At 39.9% G+C, this 27,415-nt stretch overlaps 1 protein-coding gene across 2 annotated transcripts in view; it reads right to left on the bottom strand.

The window, feature by feature from the left end:
• LOC149316820 (sodium/potassium/calcium exchanger 3-like) overlaps positions 1 to 27,415 on the bottom strand; it is a 202,951-nt gene that overhangs the window by 24,245 nt on the left and 151,291 nt on the right. The window contains exons 4-12 of one of the 2 annotated variants that reach the window (XM_089516350.1): positions 25,397 to 25,471; positions 23,778 to 23,862; positions 20,725 to 20,828; positions 12,112 to 12,186; positions 8,499 to 8,524; positions 7,325 to 7,378; positions 3,626 to 3,771; positions 2,005 to 2,165; positions 436 to 709 (exon numbers count right to left, since the gene is read on the bottom strand). In XM_089516350.1, the coding sequence (XP_089372476.1) occupies positions 436 to 709; positions 2,005 to 2,165; positions 3,626 to 3,771; positions 7,325 to 7,378; positions 8,499 to 8,524; positions 12,112 to 12,186; positions 20,725 to 20,828; positions 23,778 to 23,862; positions 25,397 to 25,471 (1,000 nt within the window). The remainder of the gene's footprint in view (positions 1 to 435; positions 710 to 2,004; positions 2,166 to 3,625; positions 3,772 to 7,324; positions 7,379 to 8,498; positions 8,525 to 12,111; positions 12,187 to 20,724; positions 20,829 to 23,777; positions 23,863 to 25,396; positions 25,472 to 27,415) is intronic. The other variant, XM_089516351.1, reaches the window with a different exon arrangement.

Below are 27,415 nucleotides of genomic sequence, written 5' to 3'. Positions count from 1 at the left end.
CATGTTTTAGAGGGTAAAAGTATAGTTAGAACATAAAACAAGGCTAATACATTGTACAGCCTCTTATCTTAAAGGGAAAATACATTATATTGCAAGACCAAATATCACTATTGGTCACAATGCAATACTTCCAAACGTTACATGACTGGAGTACTGTATTTCTTCACTACACCCCACCACCAGGATTCAAAGGAACCAGAAAATTCTGTGCTTCAGATGAATTTTAGCTAGACTGCATAAAAGGTGTGATGGGCAGGAGGAGTTTCATGTAGGCATTCCCAACCCCTCAGTTATCTTGTCTGGCTTTATAGCCTGCGATAATCTGAAACAGATCCCTGCCAACTGCCTAGATAGAGATCTCAAGAATTATTTGAAACAGTGGGAAAAGAAATGTTACACAAAGAAAGAGACTTGTGAAATCCAGGAATTCCTTACATGGTGGATCAAAGGGTGTGTAAGGACCATCATTGTCTTCTTCTTCTTCCTCCTCCTCTTCTTCATCATTCTCATTGTTTTCATTGTCATCAGTTTCATTTTCTGTTTCATTACCAGTCACAGCAGCCTCCTCATCTCTTCTAGTTCCATTTGCACCTCTGTCAGCAGAATTGCTGGGCCCTGACCCATTTTCCACAGTGTGCTTGACAGGGACCTTGATGGCCACCTCTGATTCTCCATTGGTGTACACTCTGCTGTTTATTAGTCTCTGCCTCTGGTGGAAGACGTAAACACACAGGTACTTTAAACAAACAAACAAACAAAAACTAAAAGGGAGGGAGATTTTTGAACTCAAATGCCTAAATTAAATGCTGGCAATAAATATTTTGATTAACCTAAGTGATATACTAGTATCATCCTTTGTGGTTTTACAGGTTTTACTAACAATGTTGATGTACAAAACTTGGCTTTGACTACAGCGTGGTTTTGACTAATCAATTAATTAATCAATGAAGTATAAACACATTTGCATATAACTGAAGTCTCAATAAAAATGCTTCTTTCATTTCGAAAGAGAATCCCATATTTTCCTTCACATGCTGCATTACATTATCTAATAAGAACGAAAATAGCATCAAGAAGTAAAAAAAAAAGTGTTCTTAAATTTTACTACCACTGTTTTAATTAATTACCTAGAGATTTAGTTAATTTAATTGATAAATCTACTGAATAAACTATTAAAGACTACAGACTTACTTTTAAAGGCTCCTAAACAGCAGTTCAAATAACCGTGTCTGAATGTAGTTTATTCTAAAAATTAAATATCTCACCATTGAAGGAAAGCAATATTTTATCATGTGACTATTTAGTATACTATAAAATACATATTGCATTCTCTATAGAAATAACCTGGCGATAGGGTTATTGGGAAACGGAATGGAACTTGATCATGGAAAACTCATGATGTGACCTTTTGTCAGTTGGTAATCTCTGTTCCTCATCTATGATATAGTAACATAAGTGACCAATTTTGCAGCATTGTCTTGGAAACAAAACAGGATTATGTTTCTAAATTCCTAAATTCCTGCCAAGACTAAGCTGTGTCCCTTGGGGATTTGCTTTTTTCATTTCTCCACACACTATAGGTATATCTTTCTAATCTCTCAGCACCAGAGTTCCTCCTCCACCCTGTCAGTGTCTTCCTGTGATTTCCCTCTTGTGCTCTAAGCCACAATATGGCTCATTTGGGCACTTGCTTAGTCTACCAGTCATTGCCCTCAGGATATTCACATGAGAAACAGAATCAGAACACAACTCTGTCCCACCCTGACATAATGAAGATGTGGGCTACTCAAAGTGAGGTGAGAGCATGAGGTAAAGTATGAGATACAATTAATCTCAGGTTCTTGGCAAGATCATAGCCCAAATTCTAATGCACAGAGCTACTCACCTCACCCTTCTAAACAATACCTTGAGAGAAGACACAGAATGGTACAGAGGTCTTGTCAGTTTACAGCTGAAATAAAGAAAGGCTTGGAGAGCATCATTTGGACAAAGCATGGACTGTACCTCATTGATCAACATGCGACTGGCCATGGAGAGTCGGGTTCTGGGAGGAAAGTGGCTGGTTATCATTATCCGGAGCCCAGCTTCGGAAAAGGAAAGCTGGTGTGGATATGCAGACAGCAGTTCATCTACCATGATCACAGAGGCTTTGCGGTGGAAATTTCCTAGAGATAATTAACAGAGTAGGAAAGAAAACATCTTTCACATCATCGCATATCTGAAGTGTCTACCATACATGGTTGTTCCTTAACATGTCTTCACCTTTAACAACCATTTCCAATAATTCTCCCTAATATTTAGAAACACTTAAAGGCTACTCTGGTTCTAAAACCCACAACACTTTTATAGATGTACTTTTGGGGGCTGTAAAAGATAAAACTTGCAACTTGAAACTGAATTGATTTTGGAAATGTGCTTAAGCCAATAGAGTTTTTGCCCAATGTGGTCCATAAGAATAAAGAGGGAGATACATCTCCAGGTGCTCTGTAGATGGTCTTTATTTTTTATTTTGAAACAAGCCCAACACATTTCACGCTATGGAAATATTACAGTGTCCTTTTTCAGGGACTATGTAAAAACAAACAAAAATTAAAATGACAAATTAAAAAATCAAAAGGACAACACATAAGTATATCTATACAAAGCATCATTATACATTATACTTTTTGTTTTTTGCTTTTTTGTATATTTGTATATTTTCATACTAATACATCAAATTAGCAGCAGAAATTTCTGGAGCAGAAAATCTCATTCCATTTGTTGGACCAACAAAAAAAACCTAGAGAACCAGACTTCAGTTTTTTTATTTTACAGATGGCCAGGAAGAGGGGGAGTGAGAGAAGAGGGAGTGAGATAGCCTTCAAGGACATAGCATGCAACTCGGCTAGAAAAAAAATAGATGGATGAATTTACAAAAGTGGGAGGAGATCAATTTCTTCATTTAGTCCTCTGGAAACCAAAGATTTTTATTTTAAACTCCACTCTGCTTTGTTTTTCAAGAGTTTTCTTTTTGTTATTTTTATTTTTTCTATAACCCAACATTTGAGGTTTGTTGCAGAATGGTAACATCCAAAGATTACCTACCAAGGAAGCACACATCCCTCTTTAACAGGTATCATCTTATATTTTTTTTTGCGAGGTATTGTCTTTTCCACATGCAATTTTGGACACTTGCATTGTATAGCATAGACAATTAAACTGCTATTGCATCTGGTGAAGTGGGACAAAATATACTTCTGTTTGCTATTGTGGTTTGTAAATTCAGTCATTTTGGAGGTAGATTTGCAATAGACACAATGGCCACCATAGTCCTGTGGGTCTGGTTGCACCCATCAGAGTGTTCATGAATGTTTGTTTTTATTCCTTAAAACTGCCATTCCTATGATATCACTTATGTTTTAGGTTTTTTTAAAAATGAAATCTTGGGTGTTTCTTTGCAACTTGGTATTATGTACCAATGGTCTTGTTTGTTTATTTTTTAATAAAACCCTGTAAGTCATTGGTAATATGATTAAAAATGAGAGTGCAAATGAGACAGCTGGACTGTGGCCTATCTTGTTTCTTTTATTTGTTTGGAATATGACTTTTGAGTTGCAGAATTCTACAAGCAAGCATTGCAACTTACTGGAACAGTTACCTTTCTTCAATAATACCACTGTAGCATCACAATTGCTATTGTCATCCATCTCTGTGTTATTTGCTAATCCATTCACCATGTTTGTTGCATTCTTTGTCCTCCTTTCAAATATATGTTGTAGACTGGCATTAAACCTATGCAAAGAGAATAAGAGATTTCTGTTCAACAGCTTCCAAACAGGTAGGTTTCCTAACAGAACTATATTTCACCCCAGGTGTTTCATCGAGTCTATGAGTTTTATTAAAGGAGGTTCATTTCTTAAAATAGAAAGCACAAGAATTGAACTCAGGTATTTGTTTTATTTTAAAGACATGTCTACACAGTTTTTTATTTCAAAAAGCCACAGAGCAGTTAACAATAATTGCCTATTAACACTCCCGAAATAATCACCCTCCCCATTTTTCATCAAAACTACTAAAACATGGGGCAGAGTTCACATAAGTAAACTGACTACATTCTGGCTACCTCCACCTTTTCAGGAGGGATCTTGAAGAGAAATGTCAAAATGTGAGCCTAAAGGAAATAAGGCCAAGGTCTTTGATGTGGCCTTCATTATAACTCATAGCCACCAGTTTGGTTGCTTCAGCTCTTCATGGGTAAAGCTACTCAGTTTGGCTAGAAGTTGATCTGGGCATCATTAGATGACATGCTGCTCCTGGCCTAAATTTTCCATGGGAAATGGATGGGAAACAGGGACAAATAGCACAGCAAAGGAGGTACTTTAGGATTATGTGGTTTTCTGGGTGAACAAATGCCTATACGGCCCATGCATTTCAGATCTGGCTCTAGCACGTTACATCTTGCAACTGAGGGAATTACAAGCCAAACCATGCAACCCAAGAGCAAGAACAAAGCCCCTTGTCATGACCAGGCAGGTCATGAAGGGAATCAAGACAGCTTCATCTGGCCTATAAAGCCTCAGCCTCAGAAACTGCCCTTATTTCTTGTCACAGGGACAAGGTTCTGGATGAGTGAGTGCTGCTCTTCATCCTTTCCTTGTCCCTGAAATCTGACCATTTACCTGCTTTAATAGCTTTCCACTGACTTCTACCTTGATTATTTGCTGTCGAATGCCAGGTTGGTTAATGGAAAAACAAGTGCCATTGAGGATTTGATTCTGGATGAACATGTTGACCTGGCTTGTATTACAGAGAGATGGATGAGGCTGGAGGGTGGTGGTGTTAATCTCTCTCATCTCTGCCTACCAAGGGTTTCTGTGCAGCAGCAGGTGTGACCTGGGGGCCAAGGAGGTGGAGTTGCAGTGGTCTGTCATCATTCCACCTCCTGGTCAGGTGCCCTCTCTAACAGTCTGCAGGGTTTGAATTTGTATTTAATGTGAGGCTGGGACAGATTAGAGATTGTTGGTTTACTGCCCACCTTGCTGCTCAACAGTCTCCGTTCCTGAACTAGCCGGTGGTCTGGGGATTGGTGTTGGAGTCCTCACGGCTAGTAGTACTGGAAGACTTCAACATCCATGCCAAGACTGACTTTTGAAAAGGGGAAGTGGCCAGGACAGCAGACACAATAATTCCCCTTATGTTGTGGAACCAAACCAGCTTAATGGTTTTCTAGGGAGTCAGTGATGAAGCAAGTGGAATGGAGGCTAGAGTGACATTGGTGGAAGACTCAGAGAAAGCCTGATTCAAACAGGCAAGGCCTATTCCAGAGCAACGCAAGCAGCAAAGAAATTATTTTTTTGCTGCCACCATTTCATCTACAAGAAGCCACCCAGCAGAGCTATTTCTAGTGCTCTATTACACTCTAGTCCTCATTGGCTGGAAGAGGTTGTCTGGAGTTTTGGGACACAGTGCCATCAATATGCAGATGACACTCAATTCTAATATTCCATTCCAAGAAGGCTCTCCTGGTCCTAAACCTATGTCTGCCATTAGTAATGGACAGAGGTGCCCTTGGTCAGTTGGAAGGCAGATCAGGGAATAGGCATTCAGCCTGTGTTAGATGGGAGTTACATTCCCCTCAAGATACACATTTAAACCTGAAGGCCCAGGCTTCTCCTGTGGCCAGAAATAATTTTACACATTTAAAGCTTGTAGAGAGATCCTGTTAGGTGTGTGCGTGTGTGTGTATGGCTGAGGGGGGTGGAGAGAGACCCTCCTCCCTCCCAGTCACAGCAGAGAGCAAGGTCTTCCCTCCCAGCCTCTTTAGAAGTTAGTCTCAAAGGTGCTACATACTGATTTTACCGACTAACATGGCTACATCTTTAAGTTCTACATTTAAAACTTGTGTGCCAACTGCACCCATTCCTTGATATGTCAGATCTGGCCGCAGTGGTACATACCTTAATTACTTCCCATTTCAACTGCTGCAACTGACTGTACTTGTGTCTGCTTTTGAAGAGTGGCAACTTCAGCTGGTCCAATGGATTGCAGCCAGACTGTTAACTGGGGCAGGTTACAGAAACTGCAGAATGCCTATGATGAAACAGCTCCACTGGCTGCCAGTTTGTTTCCAGGCATAATTCAAAGTACCTGTCATGAACTATAAGGCCCAGGTGCAGGCTATCTAGCAGACAGTATCTCCCTGTATAAGCCTGCCTGGGCTCTGAGATCATCAGGGGAGACCCTTTTCTTAGTCCCACCACCATAGAAAGCACAGTTGGTGGGGATTTGAGAGAGGGACTTCTGGGTGGATGCCCCTAGACTCTGGAACTCCTGTCTCAGGGAGGCCACAATGGTACCCTCCTTGTTGTACTTCCGTTGGTAGGCTAACACCTTCTTATTCAGACAGACTTAAGAATGGAGTACAGAGCTGCTGCGTTGTTTTAAAGAGCTTTTTATCTTTTTAATTGCATTTTATTCTTTTAACTTGAGGTGTGAATTGTTTTAATACTCTACATAGTTAAATTCTACGTTAATGTTTACTATTTGTATGCTTTTAATGTGTTCTTCTTTTAAATTGGGGCTGCTTTGTATCCCAATTCTGGCAGGAAAGTGGGATGCATAAATAATAATAATAATAATAATAATAATAATAATAATAATAATAATAGCAGCAGCTTGTCCCTGTCCTTGGGCTCTGGCAAAGCAACTCCCATCTCTGAAGACATCAGTAGTTCCCTAGCTTCTGTTTGCTCTGTGAGGTATGATTTTGTAAATCCTGGCTACAGGAACACAGCTCATATCTGAAGGGAGTGAAGAAGTCCTTCATATAAAGGAGAGCTCATATTTGTGATGAAAAGGAATATGGAGTGAAATTTTTACCACCAAATCAAATGATTACACAAACAATGGAACTTGGGGCTTGAGCTGTGGGGAGTGGGACTTCTGGGGGGCAGGACTTCTGGTTGGGTTTCAGGGGCAGGGCAGATGAAGAAAAGAATGGGATGGTGCTAGGAAGACAGAGCATCTGCAGAGGAATAAAGTGGTGCATGTGTGCAGGGAGAGACATGCTCATGTGGGTGATGGAGAGGCATGTATGAGATGGAGAGGCACGCAGGGCACTGAGAGATATGCATGGCAGACAGAGCATGGAAGATGATGTAGGAGGCCTGACCGGGTGTCACCCCCTTCTGGGGTGTCACCTGGTGCAGTCCGCATCCCCCACACACCCCAATGATGCTACTGCGCAGCACTCTTGATTTCCTCAGTTATCCTCCCTCCCACTGAATGTTCTAAAAAACAATTTAAAAATGCCCTTGAACAATGAGCAAAGAGATATTATACTTACTTCATGATGAGAATGTAGATGACGTACATCAGCACTAAAATTAAGGACTCCCACCTGCATCCAAATCAGAAAGAAAAAAAAGATAAATAATCCTAAAACCCAGGAAGGCAATCCTGGCACATGGCTGCCAAATGAGGAGTATGGTGGAAAAGTCTAGTCATGCCCAGACAAAGTGAACTAGTACAGTACCTTCTGTTTTCAGGGGAACCTGGTTTGTGTCTGGTGCCTCAAAGATGGAGCATGGCAGACATAAAACAGGGAAAGGCAGAGCACAGCAGCAGTCAAAACATCTCCATTCAAGCAGAGAACAGTTTGCCCATTCTTTCCAGCTCCTGATCTTAAGACTGTACTTTCCCCTTGAAATGCTGCAAATGATAGGTCCCTAAAACATCAGGGTATATATATCAAGGCTTGGTCTACCAGGTGTGCCCTTGTCCTCACACAAGAGGTTATTTTGGACTGGGAACATCAGGTTCACAGAACCATTTCCCCCCTTGTGTGATAATTTAATAATACTAAATGTCTTCTTGCTTCTCTGTATAATCTACTGCCCTCCTACATCCATCCTTGCACTACAGGTACTCCTTTGACAGCAGAAATCATGAAGGTTCTTGGGAAACCTCTGTTACCCCCTGACATCTTGAATGTTGAAACAATAATATCCCAGATGTCAGGGACCTTGGGGCATGTGAGGTTCAGATATCTGACTAATCTATAGGCATGTCTGGAGCTCTGGAAACTATATGCCCAATGGCTCCTTGCACTATGTATGCTATTGCGAACAAGTGAAATTGTGTTCCAGACAGAATGAATTCTGGGACATGTAGTTTCCTGAGCATTTGAAGATTAACTAAATTGTGAATAAGAATGTGGATCAGAGTTCCTGGCTATTTCAGTCTTCCATATGTCATTCTTTCCCCGTCCCTGCTAAAATTTAGCCAAAATGTTATATGACAGAAGTTAAAAACAATTCTATAACAGTTCTATTAAAACCACATACTTAAAAACAATTTAAACTGCATGTAAAACATAACTGAAGACATACATGGTAAGAAGATAGCACACCAGTTTAAAATACTGTTCCACCATGTGATTAAAAATCAAAGTCTTGCTTAAACAGAAAGTTTGTGTATCTTACTTTTATTAATCAGAAAATGACAAAATTTGTACTTACCAATAAACTTTTTCATCATAAATAATCTGTGGAGGAAAATTTAAGAAGCTGCATTACCATGTGTGACTGCATATAAACAAGCCACACTTTTAATACCAAAAAAACTGATAGCATCTCCCATCACAGTCTTGTAGAACCAACATCTCATCTACAAATCACACATTTCATGGCACCAGCACATACCATATTTTGCGGCGTATAAGACAACCGGGTGTATAAGATGACCCCCAACTTTATGAAGAAAAATATAGAGTTTAGCATATACTCACCATATAAGGCTACCCTGCTCCTGAATAGCACGGCAGCCGGCCATGCATGCGTGCGCTGGCTTCAAGGGGCCTCCGGAGGCCCCTTAGAAGCCAGTGCGCGCACTCTCGGGGCTGTCGCGTGCTGGCTTCCCAGGCCTCCGGAGGCCTGAGAAGCTGGCGGCCCCAGAGCATGTGCGCCGGCTTCCCAGGCCTCTGGAGGCCTGAGAAGCCAGCAGCCCCAGAGCGCATGCGCCAGCTTCTAAGGGGCCTCCGAAGGCCCCTTTGAAGCCGGCGCGAGGCTGCCGGCTTCCCAGGCCTCCGGAGGCCTGAGAGGCCAGCGGCCCTAGAGCGAGCGCGCCCGGCCTCTGGGCTCAACCCGGCATACAAGACAACCCCCGACTTTTGACCCAATTTTATTGGGTCAAAATGTCGTCTTGTATGCCAGAAAATACGGTATTTTAAACAACAGTAATCTCATATAACTACTGTGCTCATTAGCCATTTCTCAATTTATAAATAAAAAGTTTATTTATTAACCACTTCCTATGAACTAAATTACAAAGTGAAGAAGGAGACATGAGTATAACATTAGGTTTTGAGGTTACATTTCCTAAGTACAAAAGCCAGAAATGGAAAATAGGTCATTTTCAATGAGACTAGTGTCTTCAATGTCAGTGGATCTATAGAAATAGCAAGTACATTTCTATACCACTTATCAGTGAACTAGCTCTCCCTAAGTGGTACTAACATTCCACAAGTGGATCTGTGCATCTGTTCTGGGTTTTAGTCCAAACTTTATTCAGTTATCCAAGCCACTGAACCCATTTTGGGAACAGGGGTTCCACACTCTAAATAGCTACTTTAAAATTCAGAGTGAAACTGCTGAACACATCCATTAACCCAATGACATGGGAGCCACCAAGGGTGAATTTTATCGGTCAGGCATGTGCCACTGAGCTACAAGCTTCCTGGAATGGGCTCAGCTGAATCATCATGGCTTGTACTAGCATGATAGTTTGCATGACATCACCCAATCTCCCAATTAAAAACAGATTTACCAGTCTTGTGTAATCAAACTTTAACCTGATTAAGGCAATCAGCAGTGCAGATCCTTTACAGAAACCAAAGAGTTGAGTGGTACAGAAAGCAGAGCCACCAGGCCAATCGGAATGGTACACTGGAGACCTGGGATTAAAAGCCAAGACCTTTTGATTTCTTAAGAGCTGCAGGAGAGGTGAGAGCAAGTGGAACAGATCAGAGGAGTGATACAGGAGATGGGGTGATTTAGATCAGGAAAAGGGAATGGAGAGAAAGTGTTGATCTGACTGCTTTGATCTAATTACCACTATCTCCTGCTGCTTTTTAGGATAAATGAAAACACTGCAACACCCATAATTGTGTCAGGACATGTCTAAGAAGCTAATTCAACGATCATCTGTGTAGCTGTAATGAATCCTGCATAGTGTCGTACAGTTCTTTCTAGACCATCATTTATATAGGAACATATACTGAGTGACAGAATTATAGACTGTGCCATTTCAGATAATGCCAAAAAGTATTATATGTTTCAATACTCTTCATCACACACGTAGGGACATATGTTAAGTACATCAGGAGTGCATATACCTTTGTCCCAATATGCAGTGTTATATAATACACAGACACATCCATATACGCATGTGTGTGTGCACAGACATGCACACACAGAGTTGTTGTTTTTATTATGAAGAAGTATTTAAAAATGCAAATTCTCCACTGGCATATAATTCTAGCATCTTATTCTTCCAGGTAAGGCACTTTTCTGGAATTCAGAGAAAATAATTATTTTCTTCCACAGTCACCACTAGGTTGCACTCATATTCTGTGCCTCGGCTTTCCTTTTTCTTTTCCGCCCAGCAATAATCGGCAGCAAATGAAGTAGCCAGGCATATTTAGGAGGAAATATTTGCACTGTCACCCTTCTAGCCTTTTATTTCATTTGCTGCCAGATTGGGTAGGGGGAGAAGGAGAAACACATCTGCTTCTCTGCTGGCTCTTAGCTGTCACCCACAACTACAGGCCTCATTATGAAGCAGCTTATAGTCAAGGACACATGTTCATGCTACAATAAGGTGTCAGGGCAAAATGTGACAATGCAATGTCAGGCAGAAGGAATGCAGTTCTTCCTCAGGTTTTAGTTTCCTGCTTCCTGCCAGCCCAAATTGGTTGAAAACCACCAGAAAGTGACATTTTATATTATATGACAGATGCAAAAGGATGGTAACCTTTCTGTACTGTACTCAACACATGTGATTAGTTGCTGCTATAAATGGGGACACTGCTCAGAACATCTGGTGTCCAATTCTCCATCAACCTAGTGCCATTACATTCATTTCTATCCTCCTCCTCCATGAGAACTTACACATCAGCTCAAGGCCCTGTGGGTCATGCACATCAAGATCCTTCCTTCTCAATAAGGCATGGAGTTGAGAAGCAAAATGAGAGATACAAAGGAGGAGAGACAGAGCTGATAGTGAGCCAACAAGGGAGAAGAAGCCTGGAAGAGAGGTACATCCACCTGAAATATTTGGCCTGCTGCCATGATTCATTCAGTTTATTTTTATCTCAGTCTCCCTCCTCAGCCAAATCCTGCTGTCAATGTCATACAGAAACAAATGCAATGATTTCAAAACAATATGAAGGATTATCTCACCATAAAGGTGCTTCAAGAAACATATAAATGTTCAACCCAATACTTAAAAAAATACAAATTCAATTAATCAACAGTAATGAAGCACCGACTCACAAGGTCATCAACAGTCCCTTACACAGAAAAATCACATTATGGGGCCAAGAGGTGAACTGAATCAAGCCTTTTACTTTCATCACCAGCTCAAAGATCTGAAAGTACACCAGGGACTAGTAGCTACCTTCAGACCACAGTTTGACAGCCACTTTTAGTAAAATTTGCTGCTGCTTTCAATATGGGAGAGCATCTATCTGTCTATGTTTCTTGACTGCACATGCTCTGAAAGAAGGGTGTGCAACTGCCAGTTTTTGAGCTCCCCTCATGAACTCTACCCAAACATCAGTTTACAAATGACCCAAACTGAAACCAGACAATTTTCTCCAATTCTTTCTGGGTTTTGATTAATTTGGGGTCACAAGGGGACTTGAGGAAGCTTCCCCAATCTGCTGCCTCTAAACAGAATCAATGATTCTATGATGATAGTTCAAACTACAACTCTCCTCATCCCTGAACACTAACAACATTAGCTGGGACTGGTACAATAGCTTAAAACCTTGGAAAGGCATCATGTGGAGGGAGGCAGGTAACACCTAAGCAAAAAAATCCTTATTTAGGAGTTGAAACATGAGACACTTACCAAAATAAGTGCAACAATAGAAAAGGTATAGTATGTTGAATCCCTCAGGAGACTCCAGGATGACAGTGCAACAACCTGAGGAAGCAAACAAAAGGAATATGAATTGGCATTGCACTACCCCAAGAGCATTAATAACAAGCTCCAAGGAAGAGCTACTCATCTTATCCTAAGAAGCAAATAATTTTATACAGTCACTACAGCTGTACTATTCAGTTACGAGAATTCCATTCCCACAGGTAATCTTTGTGCTCTGAAAATGCCTTTTATTCAACAAAAGTGTAACTTTGAAATAAGATGACTGTATCCTACATGAGGAATTGTTAACAAGTATTTATCAAGTGAAGTAGGAAATTATGTTGAAAGGTATAGCCCAACAGTGGTATGATTTGCCTGCAACAGCTACTGATGTTAAAAGGCAAGTTTGGATTTTGTATGCTACTGGCCAAGAAAGTTGAGCATTTGTAGAAACAACAAACTTTGCAGCGGTGCCCACTTCTCCCCAGTGGCTTTTAAAAATCACTACTTGACAGCTTGACTCTACTGGGTAAAGAGCTCGTCCAGGCTTTGTGTCCTTGTTCTTGTGCTAAAGGGATTTCCATTCAATTTGAGCAGTGTAAAGCAAACCAGATTTGTTTTGGGATTGTTGCTTTTTTGTATGGTTTGTTCAGGATATGAAATGAGATTGAGGTTGTCATCTAGTCACTGACACTATCTAACAGTAAGGAGGATGCTGGATGCCAAAACAATGGTCAATCTGTTGACTCTATTGTTAAAAAGCACCTATTTTATTACTTTACTCTAGAAATAACTTCAGCGATTTATAAAGTAATAAATGCAAGGCTATTGTATGTACAAGAGATCATTATCATCTCCTGATGTACATTCAAGCCAGAAGAACAATGTGGAGAAAGAATAAAAGTTTCACTAGTTAAAAGTTTTACCCCAATAGTTTTCTAAACTGAAATGGGAAGCATGCACTCAAAAGTCATTTTCAAAGAGAAGGTTCATCACACTAGAGATTAGAAGGCATTGTTTCCAAGGTAGCAGAGGAAAGATAATAGTAGTATTGGAAAAACAAAGGCAGGTTACAAGGCGGATGAGGGAACAGGGACTCAGCCTGTGTTGGAAGGGGTTACAATCCCTTCATGTTTGACGCTTGGGTGTAACTCCTGGACTCAACTCTGAGCCTGGTGGTGGAGATTTCAATGGTAGCCAAGGTGCTCCAGCTGCAATCATTCCTGGAGATGTCAGATCTGGCCACGGTGACATATGCTTTGGTTGCATCCTGTTTGGATTAGTGCAATAGGGCTGCCTGGAGAAACTACTTGGTAACTTCTCTGTGTCCACAGTGCTGCAGTCATGCTGCTTACCATATAGGAAGGATATAACTCCCTTGCAGAAATAGCTCCACAGGTTTGTTTTCAGGCCCAATTTAAAGTGCTGGTTATGAACCATAAAGCCCTAGGTGCTTGGAGTCCAGACTATCTGAAACGCCATATTTTAAGGAGGGTGTTAACTTAGAATTATAGGCGCGTTACAGACCGCTGAGAAGCAGCGGTCTGGCTCTGCCTCCGCTTGCAGTGTCCGGGAACCACAGCCTTTAAACGGCGCAGCTCCCAGATGCTGCAGAGAAGGAGCACGGAAATCGCGCTCCTTCTCAGGCCTGGAAGAGGCGCCGCGAGTGCCAAAGGGAGCACTCGCGGCGTCACTTCTGGTGTGCCACGTGCGGATGCAGAGCGTCCACTACGTCAAAATGGCGGTGCCCGTATGAACAGGGCGCCACCATTTTGTACGGACTGAGTCCGTGATAGGGTAAGGGGCGTCTAGAAGAGATGCCCCTTTTTCAAACTGGGACGTCCTCAGGACATCCCTAATGGCGGTTTGTAACCCACCATAGAGTCATAGAGTTGGAAGAGACCACAAGGGCCATCCTGTCCAACCCCCTGCCATGCAGGAACTCTCAATCAACCTGACAGATGGTCATCCAGCTTCTGTTTAAAGACCTCCAAAGAGTTGAGTTTCCTGCATTCCTCTCTGAAGAACTGTGTTCCACTGTCGAACAGCCCTTACTGTCAGGAAGTTCCTCCTAATGTTGAGGTGGAATCTCTTTTCCTGTAGCTTGCATCCACTGTTCTGGGTCCTGTTCTCTGGAGCAGCAGAAAACAAGCTTGCTCCCTCCTCAATATGACATCCCTTCAAATATTTAAACAGGGCTATCATGTCACTTCTTGATCTCACTTCTGTCATAGATTCACTTGGTGAGACACAGGAGATAGCCTTCTAAATGGCTAACAGACTAAAGAATTCCCTTCAATAGGAGTTTCTTTTGGCCCAGCGGGAAAAGACCTTTTAATTTAGCTAGGCCTTTCTCTTTTAATCAGTTATACAGAAAGATTTTAATAGGATATGCTAAAATTCCATCTTTATGTTTTAGACATGTTTTTAGATTAATTTTAAACAGAAATGCCTATTTAACAGGTTTTCAAAATGTTTGTGTTGCATATTGTTTTAGTTTTGCTTTTAACCTACATTGTAAGTCAGCTTGGGTCCAATTTTGTGAGAGAAGTGGGATGACAATAAAATAAATAAATAATAAACATAACCTGAAGCCCCCATAAAATTCAGTCACTGATGGAGATTGATGTCATGAAAAAAGTTTGTTACAAATTACTCTTCAGATGTGTTGGAAATAAGACTTAAGTGGGCCCGTGTCCTTCCAGAACGTATCTGCCTCATAAGCAGTCATAGGCATTACATCAGAGGCCAGGCTTTCCAGACATTCAAAGGCAGTATAATTCTTTCTGTGTGCTTCCAAAGCCTCTAAAGTTCAAGGCAAAGGGGAACTGATCCCTAGCCTTTCTACCAAACCCTTTGCATGTGTCAAATAACTCAATGTATACATGTGAGGTTCTGTTTCTCAATTAATGAAACAAGTGATTCTGCCCTGTCTCTTCTTTGTAATGCATTATTACACCAAGCTAGGCATTCAGAGGTAGACAGCAGCCTGAAAGAGAGTTATAGCTCTTCACTTTATGGTCATTGATTGCAATGCCATGACTGTAGTGTGACCCTGTGTACAACCCCAATCCCCTGCTGGATTTGAAATTGCAGCTGGTATCCACCGAATTATATGCCACACTGTGTGCAAGTATTTACACATGCATGCTTGTATGGATATGGTATCAAGATATTTCCTGTCAGATTCACAGTGTCACAAACAAAATCGTGCATTTGGCAAAGATCCCCAGAGAAAATTCTTTAAATGATATGAGCAACTTCACTAGCTCCAGTGAAGTGGGGGTCGATGGCAGAACTACCTGACAATATTTGAAAATACAGTATTATATAAAACTAAATTTATTTTCCTTTCTAAAATAACCAGAACATTGAGCTAAGTATGTTATAGGTTATAACCTTTCTGAGAGGGAGTGTTATCTACCAAAATGAACACACCCGAAGTCATTTACAAAGGAGGAATCTCATATAAACAGTCATGTTAACAAAGATCAAAGACTGAGCCAATTTGAATTACTTGTAGTTTGTAAAATTAAAGCTTAAAAGATTAAGAGCCATGCAAGCCAACTGGGCAGGAAAACATATCAAAAATGTATCTTAACCTCTTTATTATTTTTAAAATATACTGTTCTTTAGTAATTCATTGTTATATATTAGTTGCACTAGATCAACTACGCAATCTTAGACTTCCATATTATTATCAGGTTTGCCAAAGCTTATTTGCAACTTTGCAACCACTACACAGACAAGGAGGGAGAGTTTCATGTGGCAAAATAATCTTCCCGACTAGCAGGATTTTCATTGTCTGTCTGTGTGCAGCTGGATAATAATACATTTCTTCCACATATTGTCATTCATTTCAGTTCCCAAGTCAGTTCTGTTTGGTGCAGCAAAATGGTTAGAAGAATAACTTCAGAATATGAGGGCTAAACTGCACTCTGATAAATTGCACAGCTGTCAGTTTAGGACTACTTATTTCCTTCCCCAAACTCTCAAGCAATGTGTGCTGCCCAGATCTAGACTGGGACTACCAGATATGAAAAGTCTGTAAAGGCTCTTAAAAGGGAGAGGAAGTCTCTACTCTCCTCAACTGAGGATTTATTTTCTCACTGCAGCAACGGACGTTCTTGTTTATCTCATTTTTACCTGTCTTGCTTTTTCTGTGCTCTCAGTTAGAATACTTGCACTGGCAAGAATAAGGGATTTTTTGAGGGGTGCAAACTTGAGCAAACCATTTTTGCTCAAACTATGATTGTGCAAAATATGATAAAGCTGAAATAGGTTGCCTCCATCTTTTTGTTCAAAAATCCTGTCCTTTTGTGCTTGCTGTATGTGTCTGCTTTGCTCCAAAAAAAGAAAAGTCTTATTTTCCACAGAGATATCTTGCACAAATGGTGGAAATATCGACAACAAATAAAGGGCTTACTGTCTTGTTCTCATGCAGGAAGTGAGAATCTTAAAGGTGTTGTCAACTTCTAAACAGGGTGTTTAAACATGTCAAGATACTTTATTGAGAACAAGAAACAAGAATAAGAAATTTTCAAAATATTCTTTATTTCCCCATTTTATTGTAAAGAGGTAGGACTAAGGAAAAAGAGCTAGATCAGGAAGCTCAAAACAATTTTTTTTAAGGAACAGATGGCTCTCCTACCATTTTACTTTGTGATGGAAATTCTGAAATTTCTCTCAGAAGTTTCAGAGAAAACTTTAAGGTTTATCACATAAGACTTTTTACCCCATGAAAGTAGCATTGTTTGTAGAAACGCTATGCAATTGGGATTGCTCTCTTTCCTATTGCATTTTAGGAACCATTTCAGGGTTGCAACCTTTCTCTAAGCTTAACACACACAGCATTTGGGACTTCTCACCCAGTACCACCCAGTACCTCTAAAACATCATCTATGCCTCTTTTTCTAGTTTGGCTCACATGTACCTTTCTGAAACTGAAGTCCAGGGAAACCTAGAAATAGAGACCTCACCTTTAAGGTCTGGACACCCACAAGGAACACTGACTGCTGATAGAAAGCATTGGATATGTAGATTCAAATGTCTTCCATTCAATCTCTGGTGCACTGCAAACTATGCTATATAGCAGTAATGGACTCTCATTCAAGACTTAAAAATTAGGCATCTGCTGCTGGTACCAGCTCTGTCCATTACTGAACGGAAGGCCAGTGGTTAGTGAGAAAACTGGGAACTGAGGCCCGGTACAGATGGGTGTTATGTGCCGGCCTGGGGCTGAAATTAGGGCTGGATGTCCACTCATGCCCAGCTCTACTATCGATGTCTGTGAGCCATCTTGGCTGTGCCCCTGACCACACAGCACACAATGATGATGTCCATGTGGCGTGGTGCCCAAACAGCACCACGTGCACAGCCTAAAAAAACCCCTGCTGGGAGTGGGTTCTTTTTAGGCCTCCCGGAGGCCGCACCATTTTTATTACATGTAATAGCATTTTCTTCTTTTAAAACTCTGTGTGTGTGTGTGTGTGTGTGTGTGTGTGTGTGTGTGTGAACTTATGGCAACTCCATGAATTTCACAGGGTTATCTTAGGCAAGCAATACTCAGAAGTGGTTTTCCTAGTTCCTTCCTCTGAAAATATGGCCCAAAGCAACTGATATTCATTGAATGTCTTCCACCCAAATACTAATCGGGGCTGACCCTGCTTAACTTCCAAGATCAGATGGCATCTAGTGCCTTTAGGTTACCGAGGCCCATACCTGATTCTTATTTTTAGTTCAGATAATGTAATTAACAACCTATTTCTATGCCTATAGTAAATCGCCCTCTACAAGATTACTACATGATGATCGCAAAACTGCTCTTGTGTAATTGCTGTGATATGCCTGTTTGGGTTTAGCAGCCCAGAGGACAGATGGCATATTAGATCAAATGCCATCTTCCTTGAATAGTTCTCCTTACTCTCTGACCTGATTGACATCACAGTGAGTTTTATGTAAGGATTCTAATCCCATTTACAATATATCTGATTTATTAACTTGGCTATATGACTCCAACCATTCCCTCTATCAAAATACAAATATATTGTCACCCCAGGTAGTGTCCTAACCAGAAACAGTTTAATGACAGGAGAATAACGACAATACCACAACAAGGAAATAATGGTGAAGAGAGATACGTATAACATTTAAATGGAAATTACAACAGATACTTTGCCTACTGGGTCACAGCTTCACACTTTAACTAGGGACACAATCCGTGTTGCTTCCTCACCTATGATTCATTTGCACTGCTAGCCTTTTTTTTTTAAATTATGAATGTACATTTTTTTTCAGCTTCATATCCAATCCTCTTTTTTTTTTTTAATTCAAAAGAGTATTTTCAAAACAGAGCCAGTATGATGTAGTGGTTCCAAACATTCCCAAATACTGCCAGTTGCACCTACCTTCATTCAAAATGTCTTTGTCGGTTTTTGCTTTTGCTTAGTCATCATAAAATAAAATGAAACAAATTTGCCCCAGAGGAGGAAAGATTGTTAACCTGTTTTGCTTTCAGTCACATCACTAAATTCTCTGTATCTCCTGGACTGAACGCAGGAGTTGGTAATTGTATTTGGACTGCAACTCCCATGGTCTTCCAGCACTGGCCATGCTGGCTAAGATTGCAGATCAACAACCTCTGGAGGGCTGCAAATGCCACCACAGATCTTACAGGTGATTTTTTTTCCTGCATGGATTTTCTTTGACCTGTAACACATACTAACACAACTGTATTAGTCTGTTTCAACATAAAGAGATATATAAGAATCCTTTGAGACTAGCTGAGAAAAAGAAATTGTTAGCATAAGCTCTTGTGGACTGTGAAACAGACTAGAGTCCACAAAAGCTCATGCTAGAAATTTCTTTTTCTCAGTTAGTCTCAAAGATGCTAGAATTCCTTTATATCTTTTTATGTTGTATCAGTTATTGTTCGTCTGCAGTACAATGAAAATATATTTTTGAATAGGCTTATACTGATTTCTAGAGATTATGTTTAATTGGACTGGGTTGTATATGTGTGTGCATAGTACACACCCCAATATCACAGGTGGCTGCTGAGCCATCGTCATTCCACTAACTCCACAACTGGATCTACGCTTCACGATTGGTACAGTAGTGCCTCTCTAAAACCACTATCTTTTACTCCCTTTGCACTGTTAGTTCTTGTATGTGTGTTTCATGTGTGTGTTGATTCCCGTCTTTATAAGTAAACTAAATTAATTTGGAGCCTGCTTCTAGAGTTCTTTGGGTTCGGAACCAGTATATAAAGGCTAAAACACCTGCCTTTGTGCAATAGGAAGCCCTCTCACTGCTTTGAGCTGAGTCAATTTCCCCACTGAATTCAGTTTGTGGGCCCCCTCTCAGGACCCCCCTCAATTTAGGTAACAAAGCCATGTTAATTTTTTTCATTTTTCCTTTACTTTAATAAGTAACATCAGCTTCATGTATCTAAAAATTGCTTTTGAGAAATAACCCTGGGCCATTTTTAAAAATTATATTTTTGTAACAAGAACAGCAGATCAAAGTAACACAATCGTTTTTCAAATGGATTAGCTCCCACAAACATGCTGCTTTAAAAAAATAATGCTCCAAGCTCCATCTCTCAATTTGTAGTGATTTTTAAATTTAAATTTAAAACACAATTGGAGCTTCAATTCATCCAGTGTCAAAACACTATTTGAGCTATTCATTGCTCCTATGCCTTTTCCCAAAACCTTTATATCTGAAGGCACTTTTGCTTCCTATGGAACATGACAGCAAGATTAGCAATGTATATAACCTATTAACTGCTTCTTATCAGATGGTGTGTATGGAATGTTTAATTAATGATTTCCTCTCATAATGCTTTTATTTCAGTTTTATGTAGTAAAATAACACTAAACCAAAAATAAGAAACAATTAAGAAATGCTTTTCAGGGGTCAATTAATAGCTTATTCATTGGTAATCCTGCTTCTGTGTTCAACGGGAAGCAATGAAAGGGCAAAATCTGTAACCAGGAAACTTTTATTAACATTGGAAAGAACCTATGTGAAACAGGACTGACTTCCATTGAAATTGTAGAAAGACCTTGGCTATGGGGAAGGACATTGCTGGATATTATAGTGCTCTATTAAGCCTTGTATTGAACTTGTGTTTTAATTCCATTTCCAGCTGATTGTGAAAATTCTATGCCAAAGAAATATTAAAGAGTACCAGTGTAGAAGAAATCCTAATACATTTGTGGCAGTTTGGGAATATTGATATTGACCTATGTTACAAATGTGTGCAAAGGATTGTACATAAAGCACTCTGAACTGCCAGTAAAGTCCAATACAGGTGACCAGGGCAATATTTGTATTTTAGTAATAGTACTGTTCTTTTAAACTGTAAGCCACTCTAAGTCCCAGTTTTGGGGGGAAAGCATGATGATGATATATCAGTAGTAAGTTTTCAATTGGAAATTTCCAGGTTTAGATTTTCTCAGTTTATAACTTAATAATTTAAATAATTTAAATATATAGCACCACCAATGTACACAGCACCTGTGTCTCAAGCTATAGCATGCAGTGAAAGGGGAAAATTGCAGTACTGTTTTTTAATTCCTTGAAATCTCTTACCTGCCCTGCAAAGAGGCCACAAACTCCAATTATACAGAGAATGTTAAACACAGCAGAGCCGACAATGGTTCCGACACCAACGTCTCCTTTTGTGATAAACACACCTAAGGAGAAAATAATTTTAAGACATTCTGTGTCAGTATAAGCTGCAGTATTATATAGAAACAAGAAGAATTTTTAATCACACTTTAACAGGGAAGAACTGTGGGTATTTTTCATCAGGTACCTTTGATGTGGAGGATCTCTTTTAGCAGAGATTGAAGCACAGAAGATGTATAATAACCCAAAGGTTATTTATGCATGATCAACCACATGAAGGAGAGCTGCTGAATTCAGTACAGTAGGAAGCACAATGGAAACTAGTGGCAAGCGAAATAAAGGCCAAGATTTATCACCATCTGTTGGCATGTCAGAATGAGGTGGTAAAATGGACTATGCCATTTCAGGATGTAGATATGTATAGGCAGGAAAGGGATGTCATTGTTAATATTATCATATTAAAGCAAAAGAACAAACAATAAAAAAACTGTTAGGGACAAAGAAGGTCCCTTCCCAACTGTGGCAATTTCTTCTTACAGGGAATATGGATGGTTTCATAGGCAACACTGGAAATATGATCCATTCTCCTCCTGACTGCAGTCATCCTTAAACAGCACAGTGCATTTCCTTAGAACGCTATATCACCTCATTCAGCAATATGAATAGACTAAACCTACTTGAATCCAGCGAGCTGTTAAAGGATTTGTCAGATTTTGGTGAGCAGTCGGTAACATGCATAACATCTCATTTTGCTTCCCGAATAATCTGTAATAATTCCTATCTCATCCACTTATAAACAGGTCATCAAAGCTAGATTTGTGAAAAAATGGCTTGTTAAAAGCCAGTTAGAGAACAGCTCATCTGAACAACATGAATATATCTCTCTTCAAGACTCTTCCCCACCCCCCATTTTAAAAAAATCATTTTCCTAGAATGCACACTTCAGTTCAGCACAGATCTAAGTACTGTATGTGTCAGAATGTTTGGAGACCAAACTATATGGTATCTGTGGCCATTCCAAAGAGTAAGCACATCAGCAAACATTTGCTGGGCAGGATGTTCTGACTGATGATTCCACTACATGCCAAATGTTGACTTCACCTTCTTTGCTAGAAGGACGTGCTAGCAAAGAGCACTTTGCAAAACATTATAACAAGAATCTTAAAGTTTTTAGTACTGCTGTGCACGTCTGGCTCCTTTCCAGTTAAATCCAAGAGAGACAAAGTACTTGAGCCTGCCACACCCAGACAGCAGGTCAATATCACCTTACACTACTCCAGAACAGTGGGCCCTTGGTATTTACTGGTTCCAGGAACTGCTATGGGTACCAAAATCTGTGGATGCTCAAGTCCCATACATTAAATACAATAAATACAATGGCACAGTAAAATGGCAAAATAAAGGTTTGTTTTTTTGTCATTTATACATTTTTAAACTGTTTTCAAGCCATGGATGGTTGAATCTGTGGATAAGGAATCTGTGGATACAGAGGGCCAACTGTATTCCATCTTAACTGCTATTGCTGCCTCCTGTAAAATGCTGGGGTTTGTAGTTTAGTAAGGCCCAAACTACAAACTGAACTGAACTACGTCATAGCTCAGCAGTTAAGGCGCTGATTCTGACAACTGCAAGATTGGTAGTTCGGCAGTTCAAGACCCAAGTGCCATGTGATGTATTCATGTGATGGAGTGAGATCCCATCACCAGTCCCAATTTCTGCCAACCCAATAGTTCAAAAGTATGTAAAAGTACAAGTAGATAAATAGGTACGACTTTGGTAGGAAGGTACCAGTGTTCTGTGCAGTCATGCTGGCCATGTGATCACAGAATTGTTTTTGACAATGCTGTCTCCCTCAGCTTAGTAATGGAGATGAGCACCGCCCCCTACAATCGGACACAACTAAACAATTTTGTCAAAGGGAAAACCTTTGTCTTTAAGAGCTCTCTGGCTAAGAATTCTAAATGCCCCTCTTTAAACTGCAAATCCCAGGATTCACAAAAGGCAGCTAAAGCAGTTAAAGTGGAATAACAGCACTATAATGGCATAGTGTGATACTGTCCATCTTCCTTCTCGGAATCACAATCCAAATACTACTGCAGGGAATCGTATTTCCTTAAAAAGAAAGCCAACAATTTTTAACGTAGCTTTTCCCAAGGTATTTTGATTTAGCACCTGTTGTTCAACCTGACCTTCTACCATGTTATGTATTCATCAAATATATCCATTGGAAAATGTGCTGCTGTTCACTCTCCCTCACCCCTACTTTCAGATGAAACAAAGGAAAACAGGAACATATGAACCAGTCTATTTCTGTCACTTTCTAGAGCAGTGATTTCCAAATGTTGATCCTCCATGTGTTTCGGATTTCTACTCCCATAAGCCCTAGGCAGGTTGGGCAGCAGTCAGGAATCCTGGGAGCTGAAGTCCAAAATATCTAGCATACCAAAGTTTTGGAACCACTGTTCTAGAGCTTCTAAATGTTACATGCAAGATCCTTTGTGGAAATACCAGGAACGTTATGAATGCGAATAAAGTGCTCTGTAAATGAGCCAAAAGCTTCCACAATTTCATTATCTTTGCCACAGCAATAAAAAAACCACAAACCGGAGGCATCCAAGTAACTTCCAGCTGAAGAACAAACTGTGTTCTTCAAGTTACATCCATTTCTGAAAGGTATCGGAAAAGACAGATATAGTTTGCAGGCTTTGTGTTGTGTGGTTGGATACAAAATTTGTCTTGGGATTTATTCCAAACGTACTGTATCTGTCATCAGGAGTATCAGCTTCTAATAAACATAATGCATCTCGCAACATCTGGATGTGGTTGGCTTTGTAGCAATTTCTCAGTGCATAGGCAAAGAACAACACAGATGTCCTGTATGATTCTGTCACTTTTTCTGGTAGAATGGGTTTGTTCTTTTATATGCACATCCCTTTGTAGGACAGAAACAAAAGTATAAACAGCTGTGCTTGTTTTCACAAATGATAGCAAAAAACCGGCGATTTAGTAGTTACCTATGACAGATGTAAACAGTTCTGGAGCAGAGCTACCAGCCGCCATGAATGTTGCCCCTGCTACATCTTCACTGAGGTGCAAGCGCTGTGGAGGGAGGGAAAAATATGTCACCACAAGGAAAGAACATAGAACAGTGGTTCCCGAACTTCAGTCTTCCAGGTGTTTTGGATTTCAACTTCCAGAATCCCCTGCCAACTTGGTCAATAGTCAGGAATTCTGGGAGCTGAAATCTGGAGGACCAAAGTTTGGGAATCACTGGCACAGAGTAACAGACCATATGGAAAGAAGAAGGGAAGAATATTTCTTCTAAGCATGTTTTCCTCTTAATTCTGAAATAGGAAAGCAATGAAATGTTCAAAGGGCATGCAGCACACCTGTTCAAGAGTGCCATTCAAAGCTAGGACTACAATCCCACAATTTACACAAAAACAAGTCCCATTGATTTTAGCAGAGCTTACTTCTGAGTGGATATGGCTAGTCTTTCACAATTAATGTCACAACAGAACCGCACTGTTGTGGCTGCTCCTTATGGTTCTGTTTCATGCTACTTTAGCAACATCTACATACATGAAATCATGTGGAATAAGCCAATTATGTGACTGTGCTTGTTATCCTAGGGCTGGTCAGTGTTGCTCACTGCTCACACCTTCTGTATATCAGCTGATCTATCTCCCCCCCCCCCCCTCGAACTGTTCATACCAATAGCTCTATTTGCCACAGATATTAAATCAACAACTGTGTTAAAGAATCTGAGATTTGGGGTGAGAGAGATCCAGTATCTTGTAGCTTTATATGATATGCATAAGAATCTAATATATAACCTCACCACAAGACTTGTACTATGCCACACATAGGATATACTGATGACCAGTATCTTACATTCTTTTATATGAGGTAAGAGAAATCCATGAAGAGCAAAGCAAATTATATTCATCATGAGCCTCCATGTTAACATTTCATAAACTATTGCAGATTTCCTTGAAATCAATAAGAGGAAAGCTATTTGTCTTCCAAATTTTGGCCTTCCCAGTATGGTGTGATCCAGCAAAGTTCTTACTTTCATAATTCATTTTTTCAGATTATGAAGTAGAGTAGAGAAGTGAAATTTCATTTATTTCATTGTTATGCATGACGATGAAAAATCCTAAAAATGTTCCTGTTAGACAAGAATATGTTTTTCCATTCTTATTTGCCCCTTTGTAAAAGAATATACATTTTTGCTGATTTTTCTGGTATTTCTTTATGCAAAAAAATTTCAAAGGTTTTGCACAAAATATACATGTTTTGGGTACAAAGTACATTTTTTAATTGCAAAATTAAAAATGTGCCCCAAAAATGTTTTTTTCTTGGTTGATCGGGAGGAATGCTGCTGCCGACAACACAGCTTTTCACATTTGCTTATGGGCAAAAAAATCTTGCAGCTGTCAAGAATCTTCTGTTTGGTCAAAGATGGGAAGCATTGCAAATATTTTTTTAATATCCCTTGTAGAGAGTATAGGATATTCTATTTCCTGCAGATGTGCATGAAAACTATTTCATCTGTCTGTCTGTCTGCAAAGGAAAGATTACTGATTCAATACATTCTGTTAATGAATATGAGAATGTAGCAGATACTTACTTCACAAATCTTTTCCAACGAAGGAACAAAGAAATCATCACAGACAATAGCCAAAGCATAGAACATGTAGACAGCCTGTGAGAACAGAAAGCATTCCATTTAAAGGGTACTCATTTAACATCCCAATTTAATTCTGTTAAAAGAATTAAAGGCACATTTACATATTGGTTTGGGAATGACATCAAAAGAGTATCTGCACCAGAGAACTGCTGATTTAATAATCACTCCTGCTGTTCAGGGAACCCTGGAAAGTATAGCTCTGAGTGACAGGGTAGGTCTTGGGGTCTCTTATAAAGAGTCACGGGGAAACTAATTATTTAACTTATTAAAAAGTTAAATAAATTACTGTTGTCAATTTCTGATGGACAGAAGAAAAAAAAATCACACAAATAATTTCTCACATTTGTGGCAGCCAGGACAGTCATAACCAAATCCTAGATATCAAATGTCAAATCATCAGTTGACCTCAGAAGTAAGCCATTCAAATAATTATATTGTTGTAATGCATTTATTTCCCCAATAACAAACAATTATTATTGTTCCTCGGCCAGAGATTTTACTCTTTTCTGAGGTGAAACTGTATCTTTTTCCTTCTTTTTAAGCTGCATCCGCACATGCTGTCTCCAGTCCATAGCTGCTGCATCCCCCAGCCATGATTAGGGTGTTCATTTTCATTAATGGGGAAAACCCAGCAATAGCTGTCAATAGGGCAAGTGCTTGGATAGTTGCATTATTACCAGTCATTAGTATTAGTGTCCCCTCCTGTCCCCTTGTCCCCTCTTTCTTTCTTTAAACTGTTTTTTACTGATGCTGCTGTAGTGGAACCCTCTGGAACTGCGTGAGTTAAAAGTCATGCTGGGTAGATCATGAGGCAGGGTTAAAGGGGACTCCCAAAGAGAGTGCAATGGCAGCAGCAGCCCCAGTCACGCAATTATGAAGACAAGCAACACTGGGGCGCTGAATGCATATGTTTCAACCCCCCTTCTTTACGCAACTGTTGGGAGAAGAGGACTTGTATAGTAAGCCCCCACACTGACTGCACTAAGAGAGATGAACTTATAACAATTTCATTCTATTTATTCTCAATATAATGGTGTTGATGGGTGTTTCAAAATCACTAAAAATACTTCTAAAAATATTTTTGATTACAAAAGTATTGAAAGGTTAACTGGTTCCCTCCAGCCCAGCTTCAACTTTTAATTTAAGTAGTTTTGAAAGGATTACATTTTGGGGCAGGAATGTAAGTGCAAATGTGTTTTTAAAGCCGACTTTTCCATAGTTTTATTTATTTATTTATTGCACTTATATCCTGCCTTTCTCCCAAAATAGGATCCAAGGCAGATTACAATAATTAAAAAAAAAACCAACTAAAACATTAATTTACAAAAGTTAAAAAGGAATGAAACATCGTGGCTCCCCTTCCGGAATGCAAAAAGATGCAATTCGAGGCATCTTCCTTCCGGAGGCCGTGACATGTGGTTTTAGTGGCTTCCATCCTGGGCAAAAGGGGGCAGATGCAGACTGCCCCAGTGGGGTGATCTGTATAGCCCCTGTCTTTTAGTTCTTTGATTGGGATGATAAGTCCCAGACTTGTAATTTTAAGTAGTTTATTCTGGCATGTTCTATACACTCAAAGAAGTCAAGAAAGCAGCCAACTGGCTGCAAGAGGAGAAAACACTTATCCAAGTAATCGAACAATTTTATATCAAAAATGTTTTAGTTGTAGGGGGACAAATTAGGCGCAAACATCTTCTGCTAGCAGAACCTTCTTCTGCTTCCTGACTTCAGATATATAATGGCAGAGCTATCTGATGTCTGAGATCTGCTAGCAGAAAAGCCCCAAAGCAGTGGCATCACTAGTGTTCGCGTCACCTGGTGCAGGAACAACTAGCAACTTTAAAATTATACCTTTAAATTATAATATCGTTGGCACAGCCAAAATGTATTTAAATGTACATAACTTCATATGATTAAATTGAAAATTTTGTAAGACGTGATGTTTTTAAAGAAAAAATTAAA

Source organism: Sceloporus occidentalis, unplaced genomic scaffold (assembly GCF_023333645.1).
Source record: "Sceloporus occidentalis isolate IW3139 unplaced genomic scaffold, rSceOcc1.0.p SCAF_3, whole genome shotgun sequence".
NCBI classification, from domain to species: Eukaryota; Metazoa; Chordata; class Lepidosauria; order Squamata; family Phrynosomatidae; genus Sceloporus; species Sceloporus occidentalis.
Note: the sequence above shows the minus strand (reverse complement) of the source record. Positions and strands in the feature narration are given on the sequence as shown.